Source organism: Triturus cristatus, chromosome 12 (genome assembly GCF_964204655.1).
Source record: "Triturus cristatus chromosome 12, aTriCri1.1, whole genome shotgun sequence".
Classification (NCBI taxonomy): domain Eukaryota; kingdom Metazoa; phylum Chordata; class Amphibia; order Caudata; family Salamandridae; genus Triturus; species Triturus cristatus.
Window position 1 is genome coordinate 12,379,666 of NC_140595.1, and position 24,548 is coordinate 12,404,213.

At 46.6% G+C, this 24,548-nt stretch overlaps 1 protein-coding gene across 1 annotated transcript in view; it reads left to right on the forward strand.

Moving 5' to 3' along the window:
• Positions 1–24,548, forward strand: part of RNF126 (ring finger protein 126) — a 107,321-nt gene that overhangs the window by 79,857 nt on the left and 2,916 nt on the right. The window contains exons 3-8 of the mRNA XM_085639980.1: positions 1,619–1,682; positions 2,258–2,502; positions 3,713–3,781; positions 3,878–3,947; positions 17,125–17,218; positions 20,993–21,108. Of these exons, the coding sequence (XP_085496106.1) occupies positions 1,619–1,682; positions 2,258–2,502; positions 3,713–3,781; positions 3,878–3,947; positions 17,125–17,218; positions 20,993–21,108 (658 nt within the window). The remainder of the gene's footprint in view (positions 1–1,618; positions 1,683–2,257; positions 2,503–3,712; positions 3,782–3,877; positions 3,948–17,124; positions 17,219–20,992; positions 21,109–24,548) is intronic.

The following is a 24,548-nucleotide window of genomic DNA, read 5'->3' on the forward strand; positions in this document are numbered from 1 at the left end:
CCTGTTTACAGGAAATGTCCCAGTGCAGTATCCAGGTATACTGCCCTGTGTAAGAAAAGTAATCTGTAAAGTAACTTACTTGCAATCCGATTGAAAAGCCAATACAAAGTATATGTACAATATTTCAAAGTATTCCATTACCAGTGGTTCTACTGTAACCATAGCAAGTATATATACAACTGCAATTCAAAACTGTATTATTACTGCAAAGTATAAATCACTTACCTGTGCCAGGTTTGCCCTTGGTTCTAGGAAATAAAATAACTAAAATAATATTTTTTATACAAAACCAGTTGGTCTGAAGTTCAGTCTTTGAGTGTGTGACATCATTTGCTGATTGAGTGTGTACAACAAATGCTTAACACTGTCCTCTGATAGAGCCTCACTGCTCGACTATCCTACCACTAATAGAGAGTAAGGTGCTATCTACTTTTACCTCTGCCTACCTTTGGGGTTCCACTGGACTCTGCACACTATACCTTACTTTGGTATAGTATATACAGATCACGTCCAAATTAGTGAAGTCCTGAACCTCTTAAATTTCAATTAAAAAGACCTGCAGCACTACCCTCCATTGCCTAACAATATTTTTTCTCACAAAGTAAATCACCAGAACTCAGAAAAGTAATCGGAGAAATAGATGTTATTTGCAATACACTGGGTTTTTCTTTCTCTTTTTCTGTTTATGGGGACAGCAAAGTCTCTTCGAGATTTCTTTTCTTTGTCTGTCTACGTTCTTCTTCACTGGACACTAGTTTCCTGATTCTTGTGAGTTGGCAACCAATGATGACAAAACGTGGGCATACTGGCGAGAACCAGCTGGTAGCCTCCCTGGTGTTGGGTACGTGAGGTGCCCTCTCACTTCTCACATCTATTTCTCTGATTACTTTTCTGAGTTCTGGTGATTAACTTTTTTGTGAGAAAAAATATTGTTAGGCAACGGAGGGTAGTGCTGCAGGTCTTTTTAATTGAAATTTAAGAGGTCCAGGACTTCACTAGTTTGGACGTGATGCCAGAGATTGGGGGGAGATAGGTATTCCCTATAGTAGTGGAGGTCCTAAAGTTCAAATGTGATTCCTCTTGATGCCAAGCCCTTATTGGTTTTGATAGATGTTGAGTGGAGGGCAGCGTGGCAGTTCCCCTCTATAGCTCCCAGTTGAAAAGAATAGTATATACAGAGCCAGCTTTCTGCAGGGAGCATTTAGAGTGGTAACAGCTTTTCAGCATAGGGGTGTTTACTGTACACTTCCCCATTCATGCAGCCTTGTTTGGTTTCACTCTTTCAGTATATTTCAGGATAGAGTTTGATTGTGAGAAGGATGATGAAGGTGTTAAACCTCCTTTAAACATACACCCGGCATGGGCCAAACAGATCATTTTACACGCATGTCAGTGTGTTGAAATCAAGGGAATTCTTGATGGTTATCTTTTTGGGGATGTGGCGGATGCAACAGCTTTGTGCGTTCTACTGATTAGTAATATTTGTAATTGTACGTTTTTGGAGTATCATTCTCCTTAAAGTAAGTTTCTTCTCCAGTCCTTTCCTTCAACTCTCCTCCTATGTGGGTTAATGTTTCACCTCGCTTAAATGAGACCGCCTAACCTATGTTTTCTTCAGAAATGCAGAAAATGGCTCCAGCTCATCGGCCCCAGGCAGTGACCAGAATCGACACCCATTTGAGGTACGTGTTCCATGTCCTCAAAGCACTGGAAGAATATTTCATTCCACTGTACACATTCCAGACCCCTAAGTGGGAACTTGTATCCTTAGACTCCAAACGATGAGGTTGTCTAGCTACACAGTTTGTTGTGCGGCAGCATTTGTTAAGTTAATTTCTCTGGCCCCCAATTGTACCATTCCACACAGTTATGTCTGCAACTAGAAAACAGGCTCCAGCCCCCCTGGTTCTTTTGTAATACTCTTAGCAGAGGGTACCTCTGTTGCATTGCCTGTTCGATGCCATTAGCACAGGAGACTACCCAGATAGCACCCACCTCCATCATACAGAGAATGTAAATAATTAACTCCTGTACAGGAGCCAAAGCAATACATTTACCCTGCAGAGTGAGGTAGTGTGTGTGCATGCGAGTCCACGCTTTGACGCCTCTTCTGTTTTATTATTCATCCAGTTTTTAGGGGGTGGTCGGTGGCATATGAACATGTGTTTTTGTGGGTGGTGGTGTGACTTTGTACGCTATTTAATAACTTCTTGAAAAGAGCTGATAGCAGTCTTCAACTACATTGTTCTCTCTCCAGAATTTGGACCAGCACATGTTCAGTTTGCCACAGGGCTACGGACAAATTGCCTTTGGCATATTTGACGACACCTTTGAATTTCCTGGTTTTGGGTCCAGCTCGAATCCTGAGGACAACCGGGACACTGAGAACCGAAGAGAGCGAGAACAACAATCTCGTCAGCGGTATGGTGCCAGGCAGCCGCGGGCACGTCTTACAGCACGCCGTACACCAGGCCGACAAGAGGGTGTCCCCACTTTAGAAGGGTGAGATGGGGTCTTATTTCCTTTGACAAATCAATGTGTCAGGAGTGAATACAGCCCTTTTTTCCATGTCTCTTGTATTATAGGCAGGCTGGGGGAAAAAAGCAAAAAACAGCGCAAGCAGTCTTGGATGAAAAGCAGGGCCTCGATTATCCTGGATTTACCTTAGAAATATCTTAACTATATGTTGTGTTAGCTCCAAGACCAAGCCAGGCTCGAGTTTGTATCCTTTTCAATAGACATTGGTATCTAATGTTTTGGACTCCAGGAAACGTTCCAGAGCTTGACTTGAGGGGTCCAATCTCTGTTGGGCAGGTAAATATGTGCGGATCATCGACTCCTATTCTTTATACTTCCGTTCTTTGACTTCTCTGTGGTGCAATTGGTTAGAAGGTCTGAAATCTGGAACAACAGATGGACAATCACCAGTGATGTCTTTCTTCCATGCAATTCTGAGCTCCCTGGGATTGGCGGTAGACCAGTATCTGTAGTTGTCCTTGGCTTTTATGTGTAGACATCGACGGAGAGCTCATACCCTTAAACAGATGATAGGATTGCTGAAATGATTTCGCTCTCAGGATAGGGGAAACATTTTGACTCTCAATAGCCATTGGGCGGAACAAGTGGAAATGGTAAGGGTTAAATGACATATCCACTTGTGTATGTGTTTCTGCAATGGTTCTTTGTTCTTAAGCGCTGCTCCTTTATTATTTCATGGATTTGGTCATTTTAATAATCCTTGTCCAATGTCCACATTTAAGCTTAATGGATTTGCTTTTAAAACAATGAACATATATCTCCAGAGGTTGTTTTCAATGGATACCTCTCCAATCACGTCTAAATGACAGCAGGGAAAAGCACAAGTGCTGTTTAAGGTGAAGACCTCTAATATCTATGACTTCCTGTTTGGTTATCAATTCTCGATTGCTTTTCTCTGCAGTTTATTGCAAATATCTGGAAGGACGTTAGGCACTTGGTACATAAAAGCAACCAACAGTCACCTTTGGAGTGATGCAGTGAAATGCAATTCGTGTAGATAATAATGTATGGGGTACTAGGAATAAAAACACCAGGGTGCACGTTGGATTAAAAGCCCCCATAATCCGGGCCAGTGTTTGGTGTGGGAGGGACTTGCACATTTCGAGGGTTTGTCTGTGAGTGGCCCTGAAGATTCTCTTACCTGCGGGCTCACCTACCATTGTCTGCCTTTCAGGATCATACAGCAATTGGTGAATGGAATCATTGCACCGACGGCCATGCCAAACCTCGGAATGGGACCTTGGTGAGTTGCAGGCTGCCGGCACCATTCGGAGGGGGGGTCTCTGATTGGAGCCCCTCTGTTGGACATTAACCTCTGCTCGTCTCCTTCCTCCTCCAGGGGGGTCTTGCATTCGAATCCGATGGACTACGCCTGGGGTGCCAATGGCTTGGATGCCATCATTACACAGGTAAGACTTGCACAGTATTGGTGGGCATCTTGGGATACGGGTCTTCATGAGAAACTTCAGCAGGCCTGGATATGGATGTTGCAAGATTCTGCTCTTTACTTAAGACTTAACAACTTCTTCATCTCTCATTTTCTGTGCATTTGGGTCCAGGCATCATCCTCTTCTCGGATGGTGTGTGAATTTGACATGCAGCTTTCTATCTCATTTCTCTACTTTTGAAGCTTTCCCTCTTGTTAAAAAGTCTGACCGTGGGGGTTTCTGCCTCTTCATCATGTCAGATGGTAGGCAGATGTACAGTCCATGTCTCTTGCTTTCCCATGGTTTGGGGTTTCTGGGTCCCAAACTCCTCTAAATGTCCGCTTCTTCTCGTCGCGTGGTCTGCAGGTGTGAGGTATAAGCCTCTTCTCCACGCGTGGTCTGCAGGTGTGAGGTATAAGCCTCTTCTCGCGTGGTCTGCAGGTGTGAGGTATAAGCCTCTTCTCCTCGCGTGGTCTGCAGGTGTGAGGTATAAGCATCTTCTCCTCGCGTGGTCTGCAGGTGTGAGGTATAAGCCTCTTCTCGCGTGGTCTGCAGGTGTGAGGTATAAGCCTCTTCTCCTTGCGTGGTCTGCAGATGTGAGGTATATGCCTCTACTCGCGTGGTCTGCAGGTGTGAGGTATATGCCTCTTCTCCTCGCGTGGTCTGCAGGTGTGAGGTATAAGCCTCTTCTCCTCGCTAGTCTGCAGATGTGAGGTATAAGCCTCTTCTCTTCACGTGGTCTGCAGGTGTTGGATATCAGCCTGTTCTCGCGTGGTCTGCAGGTGTTGGATATCCACTTCTTCTCCTTGTGTGATCTGCAGATGCGAGGGTCATTTTTCATGGCTTTACTTGGCCTGTGGGATTCTGATTTTTATTACAAGGTCTGCATATTCTGGGTCCTAGCCTCTTTTACATGATCAGCAGATGGGTGGGCACCAGTGTCATCACATGGTCAGAATAGGGACACCTCGTGCCTTTGTCACAGAATGATCCTCTGCATAAAGCTCCTTCCTCACATCCATGTGTGTGTTCTCAATATCAGCTGTACCGTTTACAGATTCTGATATTCCCTTAAATCCACCAACACACTTTGCTCTTGCCAAGGGGGCTGAGCTCTGCAGCTAGAGTCTTTCCAGTACCCGGATTTTGATCACTACATAGCTTTAAGGATACTTGTCCCATTATTGCCCCACTCCTGACTCAGAAGTGCGAGTCTTCAATGCTGCAAGCATTTAAGAAACGTAATGACGTTATAGACCTTGAAGGGATGCTTTCGGTGGTTGCCTGTGCAATCCCAGCACGCTCCTGGATCAGGATAAGGTGCTCTACTCTGGCCTGGTCATCATTTCAAGTCCATGATTGGATGGGTCAGGGATATAACTTCCTGAGCAGTCCTGATGTGTCAAAGCTGCGAATCCTGCATACTGATGTATGCATCATGAATCGGGGTTCTGTTGTCGGGTGGTTTCCCTCTTGATTGTAAAAGGTGAAATTCCCTGTAACCTTCATGGTTGGGCAAGGAGACCCCTTCAGACTTGCCATCCTCCCATACTAAAGGGATAGTTCATTCATGTATTCTTTGCCACTTCCTGATGCCCAGAACCCTCCTGCAATAAATGGGGCACCACACTAAACTGTTATGAATCTGTATTTTTTGTTCTTCTTTGGCCAAGGGGCACTGCTTCCCAGACTGATCAGTCTACTGTCATTTTATTCATTTCATCCTCCAAGAACATCTGCTCTTCTATCAGGACTAGCTCCTCTGCCTCTCATCCCTTTCTAAGCTTGGACACCTCGTACCTGAAATTCGACTTTTCCTGGATAACTAGAGATAACTAGAGAAAATAAGCAGCCAGGCACCTGTATCTGAGGAGAAAGTACAAGACCAAATGTTCTGGATTTTGCAACTGAACTCTAGATGCATTTCTTGCACGGTAGACGTAGTCCCCCAAAATTCTGCTATAGAATGCTTTGGTCAAGCCACATTTTTGGGCATCTCCTTCATCTGCAACCTCCAATTTGAAGCCTTGTGATTTGTGTGTATATGAATGCTTCGTTTGCGCTTCTCTCCCATGCCTTTTGAGCCAGTGGTAGCTGTGATCTCCAGTTGGCCGACTTCAGTCTGCCTTTCTGGTGACTGCACTCTATTTTCGGATCACTAATACTCAGAGCTTCACCAAAATGGGTGTCCTCTGGACCCATCACTATTTTGACCATTGGTCTGATATCGGTATTACAGTAAATAGGTTTCATGATTTCCAAGTTTTTTTAAATTCCTCATCAACTAAGCACAGAGTTGGTGTAGACGGTCTTGAAATTGGAGGGTGGACGTTGGCAATTCTGTTGCGCATCAAACACTGTGACCTTTTTTATGGTGACTTCTCTAACATTTTCTTGCCCTACTTTTTCCCATTGAAAGGGAACTGTAGTAATGGTGCAATTAAAGTTCCTGTCTTGAACTTCCTCAAGATATCCGTGTGCCGAAGCCAGCTGATCTAGGCTTTCTTGTTGACTTGGAATCACAAGCTTCTTTTCATACCTCATCATCCTTGTTCTCTCTTCAATTAGGCATATTTTTTTTCGGAAGGGCTTGACTATTGTGAATGGACGGGATGCAACAAACGTGCATCTTTTCTTTTATTTTCTTGCCACACAAGTGAAATTTTGCGTATGCTGTGCGGTTTTATTAAGTCCACTTGTAAACACATTATGGTGAGAAACACTACACCAAAAGATGTCAAACGATGTTACGTAACATATATAAGCAGGGAAAGGCACAGCCCAGGGATGAGACATCTCAATACCATTCCGTCGAAAAATGAACTACCGATCACTTGCCAAATCGGTGCCCTCTGGGAATGCCTAGTCATACTTTGAGTTTAAAGACCCAGGACATTCACCTGTGAAATCAGTGCCCTCAGACTGCTGAGGCGTCCTTTGGGTTTTAAAGGCACAGGACATTCACCTGCCAAACCAGTGCCCCCAGGACTGCTGGGTCGTCCGTCCTTTGGATGTAAAGGCACAGGGCCGTGCTCGCTTTCTCTAAGGTTGTGGTTCCCTTTCTGACCACTTTATTTCGTTTTAAATAACTATATTTGAAAAATGGTAACATACTACCTCTGCATGGTTTCATGCAACAACGAATATAGAAAATGTGCCTAGGTTGGCATATGTGTTTAGTGAAAGAGAACTTGTCATTCCGAAGGTGTTTCGGGATCGTGCTGCTTGTAGATGCAGCACTTTTTAATTTATTGAAGATTTTTGTAATGGAGATCTCATGTAACATCTTTTCCTTTGCGCTTCGTAAAGGCCCCAAGATGCACTTCCTTTTAGATGACAATCACGCCAACACCACTCGGTCTCATAAGACTTGAATGAAAAGGTATAGTACTAAGGACGAATGAGATAACTTATCCTGCGCTTAGGTAGTATTAATGCTTCCATTTCTGAGCGAGATACTAGCACGAGAGATACAACTGTGTGTAATCCGAATTATTCAACCCCCCCATTACGCTAGGCCTGCTCACTCTGAGTGAAGGATGCTTGGTAAACTTATGCTTGCATTCATTTCTCGAGGTGTTTGTGGCGCATACCTAACCGCGAGCTTTGCTGCTGGATAAGAATGCCATTAAGGCATGTGTTAGCAAACCAGTTTAAGTCCTGCACTAAAGAGACCGTATAGGTAACTTAGCAGGGTTTAATGTCAGTTGAGAAGGAAGACTAGCTTACGCAAGAGACCACTTTGGCCCACATAATCAGTGGCCCAGAGTGGTTTTCCTTGCAACAGGGACAGGGGTGAAATGCTCTCTGGTATTCTGAGTAGCCTGGTGTTTCTGAACTGGCAATAACCCAGTTTGCCAATACTGGGCCCGCGAACAACCTGAATAATTCAAGGCTTAGAAACAACATACCCAGGCTTGGATGTGAAGCTGAAGGCGCTTGCTGAGCCTTGCTCCAACCTCCCTCCCTCCTTCACAAGGGGGAGCTGTAAAGCACTCGCTGGTGTATGGCAGCCTCGTTATCTCGTGGCGCCCCCCACCCTGCATTGTCAGCACATACGCATTCTCCTGCCTCTGCAGTTTATCACGTGCTTGAAACAGATGGTGCGTAGCAACAGAATAGATTCTAGTAATGGGCTCAGAATTGTGATTATCTTCGGGAAGAAGAAACTGTAAAGATTGGTCTGCAGGTTAGTCCCCATTCTGGATTCATTATCTTGTAATGGCTCGATTTTGGGTAGGGATACTAGCCATAATCCAAGCTTGCTGGCCCTAGTATTCCGCACGAAAAAATGCATTTCTCTTAATGAGTCCTTTGTATTGAAGCTGGAGGAAACACACGTTTTAAATGCTTTTTTCATCTTTGCTTGCTATTTGGAGTGTGGAGAGGATGTGTTTTGTCAAAAATCCAATCAGTAGAACGGAGGCATGAATTTTTAAAGAATAAGCCAAAAATGGTGCTTGGAAGTTAATCGTGCTAAAAGGTTACTTGAGGTTATGCCAGACTAGGGTAAATCCAAAGTTGAGGCTGACCGCGATCACGACCCACGCAGGTTCCGCTGAAAAAGAACCAGTGGTGGTAGACTTGATGCATCAGTTCCGATTCACACGGTCGGGTTGATGTGTGGTCTTCGAGACGCGCAGTCGGGTTCCACGTCGGCGTTGAACCTCTTACGATACAGACGCTATGTCGTTGTTGAAACTCTGTTGTGTCCCGTGTTGTTGTCGATTCATGCAGAGATGTGCTCAGATTGGCTCAGCGTCGAAGGGCACTGCTTCGGTTCTGATTGGCACTGCAGAACCCACTTCTGACGCCTAGGGCTGGATTGGCACCTCCGACAAGGGAGGACTAGCAGATGGCAGAGCCCAGCAGCAGCAGCAAAGTTAAAGGAAGTCTTTGATGGCCCTGAGACTTCAGATACAGGGGGCAAGCCCTTGGAATAACTCTGGGTTCAAGTGAGATCCTTATCCTCAGCAGGGCAGTTCAGCAAATCAGAAAGCAGTTCCTTCTGAGCAGCAGTCCGGCAAAGTATTCAACAGGTGGGACACAAGACACTGCCTATTCAGGTATAAGGGTCAGCTCCCCCTCACTCTTCCTGCCCAGGAAGAGCCATCAGAACTTACATGAATGCAGATGAGTTCTGTCACACCCACCCTTTCTGTGTTTGTGGCTGTCTAGAAGAAATGCACAAAGTGTAGTGGCCACCCATCCGAGTCATGTATTGAAGTCAGACTCCAAGGCAAACATATCAGTAAGAGTAGAGAAATGTCCACTTTCTAAAAGTGTAATTTCTAAAACGGTAAGGTTAAATCCAAGTTCAGCAGTAAAGAGGAAGATAAGAAACATGATGCAGCTACTCCTTTCTAATCAGGATTTACAGTTTGTGTATTAAGGAATTCCCAATGCTAGCCTATGAGAGGAGTAGACCTCACAGCAGCGAAAAAAAATGTAGCTGTCACTACCAGGACATTTAAAACTTAAAAGTGCTTGTCCTAGTTTAAGGCTTGACAAGTGGTTTTAAATGCCAAGTCGAAGTGGCAGTAATCTGCTCACACAGACATTGCAATGGCAGGCCTGAGACCGGTTTGAAAGTCTACTTGTGTGGGTTGCACAATCAGTGCTGCAGGCCCACTAGTACCATTTCGGTTACAGGCCATAGGTATATGGTATACCACTGTTCGAGGCATATGAGCTGCAGATTGTACACTTAGCATAGATCGCCATCTGGTGTTGGGCCCGGATGTTTGCAGTTTGTTTTTGTTCTTTGGAAGTCACGAGTTCGGTGACTCCTCCTTCGGTCCGTACTGCGCATGGGCTTCGGCTCCATCCTCAGATTGTTTTTTTTCCGCCATCGGGCTCGGATGTGATACTTCGTGCTCCGGATTCGAACTTCTACGGTTCCAGCCTCGACGGAAAATCCTCGTTCTTCGAGTTTCCTCATCATCTTCATCTCTCGAAGAGGCACTTTTCTCCATCCCGTACATCGGCACCGGCCTTCGGGCCCTCCTCGACTCCGGTCCCGGCCGATGGAAAGGACTCCGTTCAAAAAGTGCCCAAAATGTGGGTCTAAATTTCCCCACACCGACCTCCATCAGGTGTGTAACCTTTGCCTCTCCCCAGAACACGAGGCTAGAGACTGCCCCGCCTGCAAGTCTTTTCGCTCAAAAAAGACCATCCGGGATCGAAGAGCTCGACGCACCATGGCGCACTCATCGACCACGGCTCCACCGGACATCTCCGGAGACGACACCGGAGCTTCGGGGCAACAACACACCGAGCAGGAGGACGTCGTCATCAGCGCTTCCGAGGCCGACGACTCCGACGTGGAGGACATCACACCGGCGCAGTGGGTCGTGAGTACTGTACCCCCTCCCACCCCCGTGCCCAAAACCAAAGAGACTCAGGTTACACCCTCGCCTGCAGGCCTGGGCAAAACCAAGCACGCAGCTTCTATCACCCCACCTTCGGGCCCGGTGTCGAAGCCTCAGAAGTCTCACGGCAGCTCGGGATCGAGCCAGCCGACGCCTGGTGCCGACAAACCCCATTCGGCACCGAAGAAAGTGACACCCAGCTCGACTCCGAAGCCACCGGTGCCGAAGCCTGGACTCTCGGTGCCGACAAAACACAAACACAAATCTGTCGGCACCGACGCTCCGGCGCCGAAAACTCCTTTGACGCCGAAAAAACCAGAGGTTCCAAAAAAGCAACACAAACCATCGAAACCCTCGGCTCCGAAAACCTCTGCGCCAGCGGACGAATCGGTGCCACTGGACCTCTTTACACCAGACCCTTTGCAAAAGACTCTATCTAAAGATCCAAAGACTGGGCTATTGACTTTAATTGTCAAGAAAAGACGTCTTGACACACCGGCTCCTCCTCCACCGCCCAAGCGGAAGGACTCTGCTACTTCTCCTCTCAGAGTGCCCTCCCCTCTACCTCCTCCTCCGCCTCCTCCACCCCCTCCCCCTCCCAGGTCTCCGCCACCCTTACCTCATCGCTCCCCGACCCCCTCCCCGATCCGGATTACGGGGATCCAGATTATGACCCGGCGGACGCCCCAATGGACCCCACTTGGAGAAGTGTGGCTCAATAATTAGAGCGGCAGACCCTGATGCAGAGGTCTAGCCCGGGACCAGGGTTCAATTCCCCGCCTCGGCGGGTCTTGGGCTCAAAACTTCCACGGACCTGATAATTCTTGCCTCGGTGCCATTCCAATCATAGAGTCCCACTCTGCAACTCTGGGCAATAGCTTGCTTAATCTCCACAACGGCCCCCACAACGCTAAGGATGCCTGGCCTCCACCTTGGGGGTGCCCAGGAGTGGACGCCTCACAGGGAAAGCCAGGATGGGTTCCACAGCGGTATTCGTACAAGCGCCTTGAGACCCTTGCGGGTGAGTAGTGCGCTATACAAGTATCAATTTACATTTACATTTACTTCACCGGGGACCCCAGACCCATGGGAAGACTACCAAAACCCTGACATTCCAGATGTACCTCAGGACGACCTATACCCATCCAGGCCGTCTCCCCCTGAGGACTCCTTAGGGCTTCACCACTTAGTGCAGAGAGCAGCACACTACCATGGGGTGGACATGCATAGCGAACCAGTGGAAGACGACTTCCTACTGGACACATTTGACATTCAGGACAAATCCACGTCTATTTTGCCCATGCTTAAAGGCGTCACCAAGCATGCTGCAGAGGTGTTCAAAGACCCTGTCAGGGCCATGGTGCTGAACCCTAGAATAGATAAAAAGTACAAGGCGGCACCCACAGACCCTGCATACATTAGGGGCCCTGCTCCCTTAGATTCCCTAGTTGTGTCCACAGCTAGAAAGCGGGCTAACTCCCAGTCCTCAGGAGAAGCCCCGCCGCCAGACAAGGAATCCAAACTTCTAGACGCGTCTGGCAAACGCACCGCCTCCCAAGCTGCAAACATGTGGCGCATTGCAAATACACAAGCGCTACTTGCGCGCTATGACAGAGCACACTACGACGAGCTTGAGACTCTTATGCAACACCTTCCCGAAAAACACAAGCGCAAGGCTCATGACTTGATACAGGAGGGTAAGCTAATTACAAACACCTCCATTAAGTGTGCCCTCGATGCAGCCGACACTGCTTCTAGAGCCATAAATACCAGTGTCCTGCTTCGTCGCCATGCCTGGCTCAGGATCTCAGGGTTCAAGCCTGAAGTCCAGGCGTCCATACTAAATCACCCCTTTGACCAACAAACTCTCTTTGGGCCAAAGGTGGACGAAGCATTGGAAAAGATGAAAAAGGACACAGACACAGCAAAGTCTATGGGGTCACTCCAATCACAGACCCCTAAACGCTCCTTTCGACGCTCATCCTTTCGTAGCTCAGGCAGAGGCTACTCCACCGATAGCGGCTCTACCTCCTACAAGTCCCCTTCTCAAAATACCTTTTCAAAGGGCAACCAAAGGGGTGGTTACAGAGGCAACAACAATAAGGGCAGGGGCAAAACTAACACTACCCGTTCCGCAACCCCGCCCGCACAATGACTTCCCTTCCCTCCCCCCAGACCATCCCACTCCGGTCGGGGGCAGACTACAAAACTTTGTCCACGCATGGGAATCCATAACATCGGACAAATGGGTGACCCAAATTATTCGGTCGGGGTACTGTCTCGAGCTAACATCTACCCCACCCAATATCCCACCAAGGCACCGTCCAATGTCTCAAGAACATTCCACACTGCTCAAACAGGAGGTGCTCTCCCTCCTCCAAAAACACGCTATAGAGCAGGCCCCCGTCAATCAGCAAAATCTAGGGGTCTACTCTCTGTATTTTCTAATACCGAAAAAAGACGGGACCCTGAGGCCCATTCTGGACCTCCGGCCTCTAAATGCATACATACATTCAGACCATTTCCACATGGTCACCCTACAACAAGTCCTCCCGCTCCTCTGTCAGGTAGACTTTCTCACTACCTTGGATCTGAAGGACGCATACTTTCACATTCCAATACACCCTTCTCACAGGAAATACCTCAGGTTCGTGGTGGACGGTCAGCATTACCAATTCACGGTTCTCCCCTTCGGGGTCACCACCGCACCACGGGTATTTACCAAATGCCTAGCAGTGGTAGCAGCACACCTCAGACGTCAACAAATTCACGTCTTCCCTTATCTCGACGACTGGCTCATAAAAGCCACGTCCCACAACCAATGTGTGCAACACACCAACAGCACCATTCAACTACTCCACCGGCTAGGCTTCACGGTGAACTACCAAAAGTCCCACCTCCTACCATCTCACACAAAGCAATATCTCGGGGCAACTATAGACACCTCCAAGGGTATTGCCTATCCAAACTCAGCCAGGATCGCAAGCATACAAGCCTTGCGCAAAACATTCCTTCCTCAACACTCTCTTCCAGCAAGAGTGTTTATGAAGCTCATAGGAATGATGACGTCTTGCATTTTCATAGTGCCCCATGCAAGACTCCACATGCGTCCACTTCAAGAGTGCCTAGCACGACAGTGGAACCAGGCCCAGGGTCAGCTGACGGATCTGGTGTTGGTGGACGGCCGCACCCATCACTCTCTGCAGTGGTGGAACACCACAAACCTTTCCAAAGGGCGGCCGTTCCTGGACCCGGTTCCTCAGGTGATTCTAACAGCGGACGCATCGCTCTACGGCTCGGGAGCGCACCTCTTACACCTCACAATGCAAGGTCTATGGACGCCACAGCAAAAATCGCTCCACATCAACCATCTGGTGCTCTTGGCGATCTTTCTAGCCCTAAAATCCTTTCAAAAACAGATTTCGGGCAAAGCAGTCCTCATTCGCACAGACAACATGACTGCAATGTATTATATACAAAAACAGGGGGGGACACACTCTCCCCAGCTCTCCCGCTTAGCCCAGAGCATATGGAGATGGGCAATTCCCCAAAACATCTTTCTCCTGGCACAGCACGTTCCAGGCGTACAAAACACCATGGCAGATCTGCTCAGCAGACAAACGCAACAACTACACGAATGGGAACTGCATCCACAAGTTCTTCACCCATTCTTCCAACAGTGGGGGCATCCTCAGATAGACCTCTTCGCCACCCACGAAAACAAAAAATGCCCAAGCTTCGCCGCCAGATACCCACACCCATTGTCCAAAGGCAATGCGATATGGATGAACTGGTCAGGCAGATTTGCATACGCCTTTCCACCTCTCCCGCTAATTCCATTAGTGGTAAGGAAGCTACAGCAACACTCCCTCACACTCATTCTGGTAGCCCCAACATGGGCCAGGCAGCCGTGGTACACCACACTACTACAGCTATCGGTGGTACCACATCAAAAACTGCACCTGTCCCCATGCCTCCTAACCCAGAACCATGGAGAAATCAGGCACCCGGACCCAGCTCAGCTCAACCTTGCGATCTGGCTCCTGAAATCTTAGAATTTGGATACCTTAACCTTCCCCCTGATTGCATGAACATCATCATGGAAGCCAGACGTCCTACCACTAGAGCATGCTATGCCGCAAAGTGGAAAAGATTTGTAATTTACTGCCGTAATAATACAATCAACCCTTTAGATGCATCCATACAGCACATCATATGCTATCTGCTCCATCTTCACAGGTGTAACCTGGCATATTCTTCCATACGCCTACACCTAGCAGCGGTTGCTGCTTATCTACAAAACAGACAGCATTTATCACTGTTCAGAGTGCCCGCTATTAAAGCCTTTATGGAAGGCCTTAAACGAGTAATTCCTCCCAGGGCACCACCTTCCCCTGTATGGAATCTAAATGTAGTTCTTACACGACTAATGGGTCCACCCTTCGAACCAATGCATAAATGTGAGCTACAGTTCCTCACCTGGAAAACAGCTTTCCTCGTAGCTATCACTTCCCTTAGAAGGGTTGGCGAAATATAAGCGTTCACTATACAGGAACCCTACTTACAAATACATCACAGCAAGGTCATACTTCGTACAAATCCGAAGTTTCTGCCCAAGGTCATTTCCCCCTTCCATCTCAATCAATCGGTGGAATTACCTGTCTTTTTCTCACAACCTCAATCTGTTGCAGAAAGGGCCTTACACACACTTGATGTTAAGAGGGCTTTACTGTACTACATACAAAGAACGCAACCCTTCAGTTGTTTGTTTCCTTCTCTCCACCACATAAAGGCAACCCCATCTCTAAATCAGGGATAGCTAGGTGGATTGTAAAGTGCATACAAATTTGCTATCAAAAGGCAAAAAGAACATTATCTGTTCCACCTAAAGCCCACTCTACTAGAAAGTTAGGGGCTTCTATGGCTTTTCTAGGGAACATACCCTTAGATGACATCTGCAAAGCAGCCACATGGTCAACACCGCACACCTTCACAAAACATTACTGTGTAGACGTGCATTCCAAGCAACAAGCTAGTGTGGGCCAGGCTGTACTAAAGACACTTTTTCAAACCGCTGCAACGGATACCGGTGGTCGCCGCTAAGGTTGGGTACTGCTATATAATCTATGCTAAGTGTACAATCTGCAGCTCATATGCCTCGAACGGAATATGCTACTTACCAGTATGCATCTGTTCTTGGCATGTAGAGCTGCAGAGTTGTACACGCCCACCCGCCTCCCCGGCTACCTGTATCCGTTCCAGTCCATCTTATTTAGATACAACACACATGGGTTTCTCACTGTTATTACTACGCTCCATCATTTCCCTGTTGGCGAAAAACAATCTGAGGATGGAGCCGAAGCCCATGCGCAGTACGGACCGAAGGAGGAGTCACCGAACTCGTGACTTCCAAAGACTGTCCAAAGAACAAAAACAAACTGCAAACATCCGGGCCCAACACCAGATGGCGATCTATGCTAAGTGTACAACTCTGCAGCTCTACATGCCAAGAACAGATGCATACTGGTAAGTAGCATATTCCTTACAAGGGACTTACAAGTAAACTAAATATGTCGAGCAGGTGTAAACCAATTATACCTTGTTTAAAGAATAGAGCACATGCACTTTAGCGCTGTTCAGCAGTGATAGTGCTCTGAGTCCTAAAACCAACAAAAAAAGTCAGAAAACGAAGAAGAGGAACGCATAAAGTTTGTGGTAACCCATCAGAGGGCCATTTTCCAACAAGCCCTTTGTATTGATGCTGGAGCAAACAAATATGTTTTAAACGCTTTTTGCATCTTTGCTTGCTGTACTGGGTGTGGAGAGGATGGGTTTTGTCACTGTGAGGTTGTTTGGACTACAAACAAACCCCAGAAATTTAGCACGAGTAAAGAGCAATACAACAAGAGCTTGTCTAAAGTAAAATAGGATTAGGGCTGTGTACGCTCTTTTTTTTTTTTTTTTAACCACCATCAATGGAACTGACCACTTGTCTACATTTTTGTGGACAGATAAGTAACATTTTTAATGAACTTCCCGTCATGTGGCGTGTAAAGATTTAGGTTGTGGGTGTGGAAGTGTTGCTGTTCTTTGGCCGCTATAGGCATACGTTTTCAGATTGTGCGTTACTATTATCTTCACACGATTGCCAGACCACCGGCAATACGGCAGTCAAAGGAAACAGACCTTTGAAGATCTCAATGTCTGATGGTAAACAAAAGCTGTACCAGATGCAGATGTTTGCACCAAAGAACCCAGGTCAAGCTAGCAATAAATAGCATCTTGTATAACTTTTTTCATGTTTATTACTTCCCTTCTAACATTTCAAAGCACTTTATATAGTAGGTACTAACATTATTAGTTTAAATGGTAACCAGTGCACCAGTCTGGGAATAATTAAAGGCCGAGTTGGTCTTGCAGACCTTCACAACACTAGATGACTGCGGCACGTTTTTAACTCGATCCTTCTTTTTGAAATGTTTGTAATGCAGCATTAAACATTGTTCGTGTTGTAGATTAACAAGAGGACGTCACAGTGAAGTCTGTGACGTTGATGCTTGTAGCACCAAGTGTGGCACTCTTCTTCAGAGCACTGCTACTGTTTTCTGAGACATGTGTACGTATCTAGGTCTGGCTAGCCTGGGTCTGTTGAAAAGTGGTCCTCATTTTAAGACATGACCTTTCTTCATCTTCTGTCAGTGCAAGAGTTTGTTAGGGTTAAAGAGCTGCAGTCTTGCTTTTTGCGAGTCAAGTAGTATTTTATTCTGCATCTGTACTTATTCTTTCAGTTGCTAAATCAGTTTGAGAACACTGGACCCCCACCAGCGGACAAGGAGAAAATCCAGGCTCTTCCCACTGTACAGATTACAAGGGAGCACGTAGGTAAGCCCGCAGTTGTTTCTTTAGCACAATTTTTTATGCTGCTGATTACGTGCATGGTGACCATGTTGCTTTGCTTCCGTGCTCTTTGTCGTCTTTTAGATGGGCACTATCCTTTTGAGAAAACTAGCTTGTTATTGTTTATTTCTGTCCCTAATCAAGCAGTGGTGTGGGGAGTTAGAAGTTCTTATCTGTTTTATAGAAGCACTAGCCATTTAAAATGAATTTCGCCAGGGAAGCACTAGTCATATGTAGCTTACCCACTCCGTCGGGCAATGTATGATCTGAAAAGGAATAGACTCCTGAATAGTCATGCTCTTGCAAATTAAAAGGGCGTCTGACTATTATGAATCATGATAGTAGGTTTCCTGACAGTGTGTTGCATCGTGACCTCTCTCGGCTCAAAAATGGTGCAGAGTCTGATGAATTTCCATTGCCACGTTCACAACGCAAGGCTGACTCTTTTAAACATAAATCCAAACCGTCAGTGGCCGAGAGTGCCAAGATGCTTCAGTTCGTGCCATCACTCATCCCTCTGTGCATCTGTTCACCCACTCTTTAACTCATTCTTGCATTCATGCACTCTCCACTCTGCAATACCCACACGTAGAACTCTCCAGTCAATGAAGAGGCTCTTTGTCAGCCACAGCTATTGTAAAGTGTTGCAGCATTTCTATATCGGTTTCATGCCTCTTCTGTTCAAGATCCCAAAGTGTTCGCCGACCGTGGAATCAAGGCTTCCATTCTGATGTGTGTGGATGAGAGGCTGGCTTTGCTGCTGGTTTGTACGGGTTGTGAGAGCGCTTCCAGCAGTGTGGCTTGAAGCCTGTCGGAGAGCGGTCTGTGTGAGCGAAGGATGAGTGTGGCCCTAAGCTGCATCTGAATCACATCAAATGTAAAAACGCAAGAGGAGTAAAGCGTTCAATGAAATTAAAATAAGCAGTTACATTATAATCAACCCTAGATTAATTGCCAAAATGCTGTTACAGAAGTGAAGAGTGCAGCCGTTCAGTGCTTGTGTCAGTTAAAGGTAAGACAAAGGTTGAACAAAAATAGTGGCTGTCAAGGATTTATTAGATTTGAGAGGAGCTACAGTAATTTGTTCCTTCTGCTCCTTTAGTCATAAAAAAAACAGTCCAAAGTTCTAAGCATGTTGACGTTTCCACCTCTAAAGGTGAGTTACGCAGGGTCATCATCAGGGTGAAGTCTAAGACATCGAGGTTGTAGCCACCTGTGGGGCAAAGAAAAAAATGACCATGACTGGGAAGCGCGGGTGACTGGGACTATCAGGAGGCAGTCGGGCACATTTACCGTCTGTCACTAAAGAAAGTAGTGCACAGTCCTTGCTTGCTAAAGAGCTCAAATGGAAAATAGAGATATGAGAGAGCCCTAAAGTGGAGCTCCAGAGCGTTAAGGGCTTTCGATTGTTGACAAACGTAAAGTCCAAGTCCTGGTGGAAAACCAGGCAGTCTGAGAGAAAACACAATATAGAGCAGGCACATAGTACACTACGGCAGTGTCAAGCAATCCAGGGCGGCACAAAATGAATTTCTATTTACCCAAGAGGGGACAGCAAAGTTAAACTCCACCGCATGTTACCAGTAATTTACTGAAAAGGTTCAACTTAAAGATAAAGAGCTCTGAATAGTAGGCACTGTCGCAAAAAAGTTTGGCAAGAAACAGTAAGTATTGAGCAATTACGAACCAAGAATCCAGGAGAGCCAATATCCTGTCATCTCAGTTCACCTGTCGGAATATACTTAGAAGAATTTGAAGGAGTGCAGATACCAACAACGTTATCAGTGTCCGAAGAAAACTGTTGTGCCGAATTAGTCTTTAATTCAAAGGAGAACATTTTATTTTTGTTTGAGAAATTTGCACAAGGCAAGTGATGTAGCTGCTGGAACAGTCACTGGAGGCAACCATGAATCCACAGCCTCGGTCGCACCCAGAGGTTCATGTTGGGGGATATTCGCATCGAGAGCTTTTCTGTCCAATGTGCCCACATGCTGTGATTCAGGGCTGGAAGGGACCCTGCCTTTGCCACTGATGAAACCAGCGGCGTCTCGAACGGAACCTATAGTCTTGCGTACAATGGTTTTAATGAAATGTTCAATATAATGATAAATTGGTTCTAAAATAGAACTGCAGTCCTGTACAGTGACCTGGAGGAATTTCAGAGTATTTGTGTATAGACCACTAGAGTGCGTGCGGTTTTATTAAGGGATTGGTCTTTATTGCCACCAAGAAAGCCCAAGTCTCTTCCATAGCTCCGTGTTTTTTAATATGTATACGTCTTTGATTCTGAACTCGTTTGGAAAGTTGCCTCGGACTGTCTTGGTTGTAGGTTAGGGCATCCGTAATGGCAATGTTGGCATCTTTGCTAATTTGACCATGGTGTTATGGTTTTTGTCCTGCGAAAGGAGTGTGTTGTTCCATTGTTGTTTGTGTTAGATGAGGAGTACCTCCTTTGATTCCTGAGGGCATCGGTGCCCTTCCGGTAATGTTTCCAGACGCTATTTTTCTTTTAGGGTTATGTGAGTCAGTGGACAAATGGTGGCTGGAGGTCAACATCACTAACCTTCAGGTTACAAGGGGGTTCTTGATCTTTAAAGACCAAGTTTACTGTTATTTTCCTGAAAGGTTTATGCAGTTCACGTTTGGTATTGAAGAAATTAGGTTTGATAGTTGGTATAAAAAATAAACCTGTACTTAGGACTGAAATCTTGGGAGTGGGAAGGGGGGGCCAGATGCACTTGGATAAAATAAAAATAGGAGCTATTGCAATGCGGGGAGGAGGTACCATTGCTAATACTCTTTAGTCTGTTGATTCCACTGATTGGTAGGACCTTACTATCCACCTCAGGCCTTTACACGACCCCTTGCTTGTCCTTAACAAATGAGGGTTAGCCAACAATATTGGTCGTGAGATGGGTGGAAATTAGCTGTATCGTGTTCAGAATCGGTGGGTCTGAAAAACGTGTATGAGGTCCTGTGTCATCTGCGATGTTGGTCATACATACCAGCGTACCCTCCTTGGGCAGGAGTCTGATAGTGTTTGTCTGAAAGGTAGGGGCAAGTGATGTTTTTATCTGAGTTGGGGATATCTCTCTGTAGTGGGGACAGTTTCTTGTTCAACGTGATACTTTAGAACTCAGCTATAGATCTGTCCAAGTTGGCTGAAACTTTTTTGGCATTAGAATCTGGGGCCTCCTTAGTGCGTTTTTCAGTGTATTGTAGTCCGGAGTCAATTCCTAACACCGTCCAATGCCTATAGCATTGTTTGGAAATAAAACGACCGTCAAACCAATATTTTACATCATCTATAAATATTTCTGGGGCATTGTTGATCTGCAGGCCTACAGGAATAGAGGTGTCATTCAGGTAGTTGGTCATAAGACGCACATAAAATGATATGCAAATTTACTTTTTTTTTTTTGCCTCCTGATTTACCATTTGTTGCTTTGTAGTGTGGTGGTTTGAGTGATGATGGTGGGTGTACTGTAGGACTTACCTAGTGCAAAGAAGTAGAAGGTGAAGTCCGAGCTCTGCAAAGCGCACAGTAACACACAAACTATGGTCCAGGTGTATCTATAGGCCGTCTACCTACGCTCTTTTTTGTTTGTGCTTTTTGTGGCTGAATGAGCTCCCTCAGCTAGCTGAAGTCTTCTCTAACACAATCCCTTCCCCCATCTCATGAGTTGTGCTCTGCTGAAGAGGCAGTATAGAAGACCATGTGAATGTTTTAAAACCCCCCCCCTTGATCTTGCTCTTCAGATTCTGTGTTGGAGTGCCCGGTTTGCAAAGAGGATTATAACGAGGGAGAAACAGTAAGGCAGTTGCCTTGCAATCACCTATTCCACAACGACTGTATAGTGCCCTGGCTGGAACAGGTGAGCTATGGATACCTTGAACATGTACAGTGTAATGAATTGTGACACAATCCTTCTAATTTCAATGGTATCTGATGTGGATCCAAGGGTGTTTCTGTGCTGAGTGCTCTGCTGTCAGCTTGTTTTGTGTTCTTGTGTAAGTGGGGCACATTGTTTAGTAACACTGAAGTTGGTGCTGTCTCTGGAATAGTGAACATTGTGTCAAATACCGGACAGCAGCTGTATGTGTAAGACTCATTGCTAATGTGTTGCACTGCTGATCCAGGTTAAACAGTGTGCACCAGGCTATACCTTCCAGATGGGATTCCCCTCCCTCTCCGATGCATTCCTCCTCACCCTGGAATTGCTTCTGCAGCAATAAGCAGAACAGAGGCCCATGGAATTTGACACAAGATCACGAGTAGAGCATGCATAGGTTGAGCAGGTACCACTGGTTCTGGAGGCCCTGCACTTTCTGCCTACTTCTCTGAGGCTTTCCCTAGGGTGTCCCTGTAGCAAGACTTGGCGCGAGCATGGAAGTGGGTCCATTTGTGAGCATTGAAAGTTGACTTCGTTAGTCCGCCTCCAGGAAAAAGGAGGTGTAGGATACTCCTGACCAGCAATAGCCCAGGTCTCCTGCTGAACCAGAATCTGCCCATCCTGCACAACGAGGAGTAGCAGCTCCCAAAGTGTAGCCATGCTCTCCACTAGAAAGCAGGTCTCTGGGAAAATCTCCTGCAAGTTTAAAGTGCTACAAACCAACCATACCCAGGCAATCCAGTGATAACAAAAAATATATAAATCTTAACTCTTAGAATGAAGAACATCCCACCTGTGATGTTTGATGCTGATTCACACGAGGCTCAGTGCGCTTAGGTACCAGCTCCTTGGAGGCTGGGCTTCACTCCCCTGTTTTGGGGGCTGTTGTCATTATTGGCCCACGTTGGCCTCCATGGAGCAGGTACCTTCGGAGAAGAGCGCTCCGTTTCATAACACATCACTGCTGAGCTGAATGCCTTAATTCCTAATGTTTGTTCCAGAGGAAGCAGCTGCCTCTTCTGTAAATACTAGTCGCAATCCACCCGCAAATTCTGTTGGTTATCGTTTACAGCAACGCTTGAACTATGGCGAGATACCAGGCGTGGCAGCGTGTTACCGGCAAGTTACATTTTAGTAGTCTGAATTGACTGAGCATACAGGAGAAACAAAGTGGTACCAAGCTCATTCAGGTTCTGCAATCAAGTATGCACTTTCCCCAGAGCAGCTTAGCACAGAAAAAGCCATGCCTCATCTGGGGATCTTCTTACAGTGAAACCTGTGTTGGCAGGTTCAGGTGTAAATGGAAGCCAGCTTTAAGGTAACCAGGCTCATGGCTTCCCCCCAACGCCTTCCAGACATATACAACTAAGTTCAGTGGAGAATTTGAGGGTTAAGGACAGGCAGATACTCCCTGCAGGAACATTCTGTAAAAGAATGTTCAAGGCATGTGTGGCTGTAGATACACCATGCTTTGCATACTCCTGCCATCTGGTGTTGGATCCAGATGTGTACAAGTTGTTATTTGAAAAAGTCTTTCATGTCACTAGGTGAAATTACTCCTGCTCTGTGAAAATGTGCATGGGCATGAACCTCATTGTTAGATGTTTTCTTCCTGCCATCTGGTTCGGGCATGTATTACTGCGGTTCGGGACTGTTTCGGGCTCCTTTCGGTTCGTAATTCACCCGTACCCTCATTGGTATTGTTATTAAACACATTCTCATCTTTGTGTTTCGAAATCTGGATCGACATGCTCTAATTACGGCCTTTAGAGCCTCGCCATTCTGGGCCTATCTCTGTATCTCTTCGTCTTCGCCTTAGAATGCCCTGCTGATGAAACGGACGTCATTCCGTGTCTGTCCGAGATGCCACACCAAGTACCTGTGGACTGACCTTCACCTGGTCTGCAACCTGTGCTTGTCTCCTGATCACATTGAAGAAGACTTACGAGGCCTGCTGATCGTTTCGGTTGAAGAAAACCTTATGAGCCCGAAGGGCACGTTGCAGGGAAAAGCACTGTAGAGACCATACACTCAACATCTTTGGACAACAGGATCTTGAGGAGGAGCAGAAGGAACTCCACGATGCCTCTGCGGCTGAGGAGGAGGCGCTTCCATAGAAGACTCCGTCTCCTACCCCGACTTGGAGATCGACCTCCGGATGCAGGACCTTCCCCTGGTTCAGTGTACTGTAAGTACTGATGTCCCTATTCTGCCACCGAGAAACAGTTGGTTCAGACAATACATATGGCTACCGGGCCACCACTGCCAGCAGGCCAGGGTTGGCGCTGAGCATCTGCTACGGAGGCCCCGCCCTTGGGATCGGCACCAAAAGCACAGCCACAGCAATCGGTGTCCGCACCGAGCCGAAGGTTCCAATCACTTCAAACAGACTCTCTCCAGTTATCTCTCTATCTCAGACTATTTGGCATTGGCAATACATCACAACATCCATCTGTTAAAGGAACACCTGCTGGAAACAGACAACGACTTTGCAGGATGCGACAACAAGTCCATTCTTGGGAACTCCACCCACATCCTCCTCCCATACTTCCACAAGTGGGGTTTCCCCAGATAGACATGTTCGCAACCACAGACAATGCAAAATGCCCTAACCTTGCATCCAGTTTCCCACACCCGCTATCCAAGGGCAAGGCTCTATGGAGGAACTGGTCAGGGATTTTGGCCTACACTTTTTCGCCTCTCCCTCTTCCGTTTCTTGTTCGGAGGCTCAGGCAAATGTCTCACCCTCATTCTGGTGGCTCCCACATGGGCTTGTCAACCCAGCCTCACATCACTACTCAAACTGTCCGTAGTTCCCCACGAGAAGCTTCCTCTCAACCCACTTCTTCTCACTCAGAACCATGGGAAAGTCAGGCATCGAGATCCATAGGAACTCAACCTCGCAATTTGGCTCCTGAGGTCATAGAATTCGGTTAGCGGAATCTCTCACCTGAATGTATGACCATTCTCAAAGAAGCTCGTAAGCCTATGACTAGAGCATGCTTTGCAACTAAAAGGAAAAGATTTGGGTTTTTTTTGCCATCATAAGCACATTGACCCATTTAATGCAAGTGTGCAAAATATTGTTTGCTGCCGTCTTCATTTACAGCTCTCTGGCCTTGCCTTTGCTTCAATACATTTACATCTATTTGCAGTGGCTGCCTGTCTCCAAAACAGGCAGCACTTACCTTTGTTCAAACTACCAGTTATTAAGGCGTTCATGGAAGGCCATAAAAGAGAAATTCCTCCGAGAATTCCAGCTGCACCTGTGAGGTATCTCAGTATTATTCTCACCAGACTTATGGGTCCACAGTTTGAACCATTGCATGAGTGTTCCCTCCAATTTCTGTCTTGGAAGGTCTCGTTTATTATTGCGATCACTTCACTTAGGCGTGCCTGTGAGCTCCAGGCACTGAACTTAG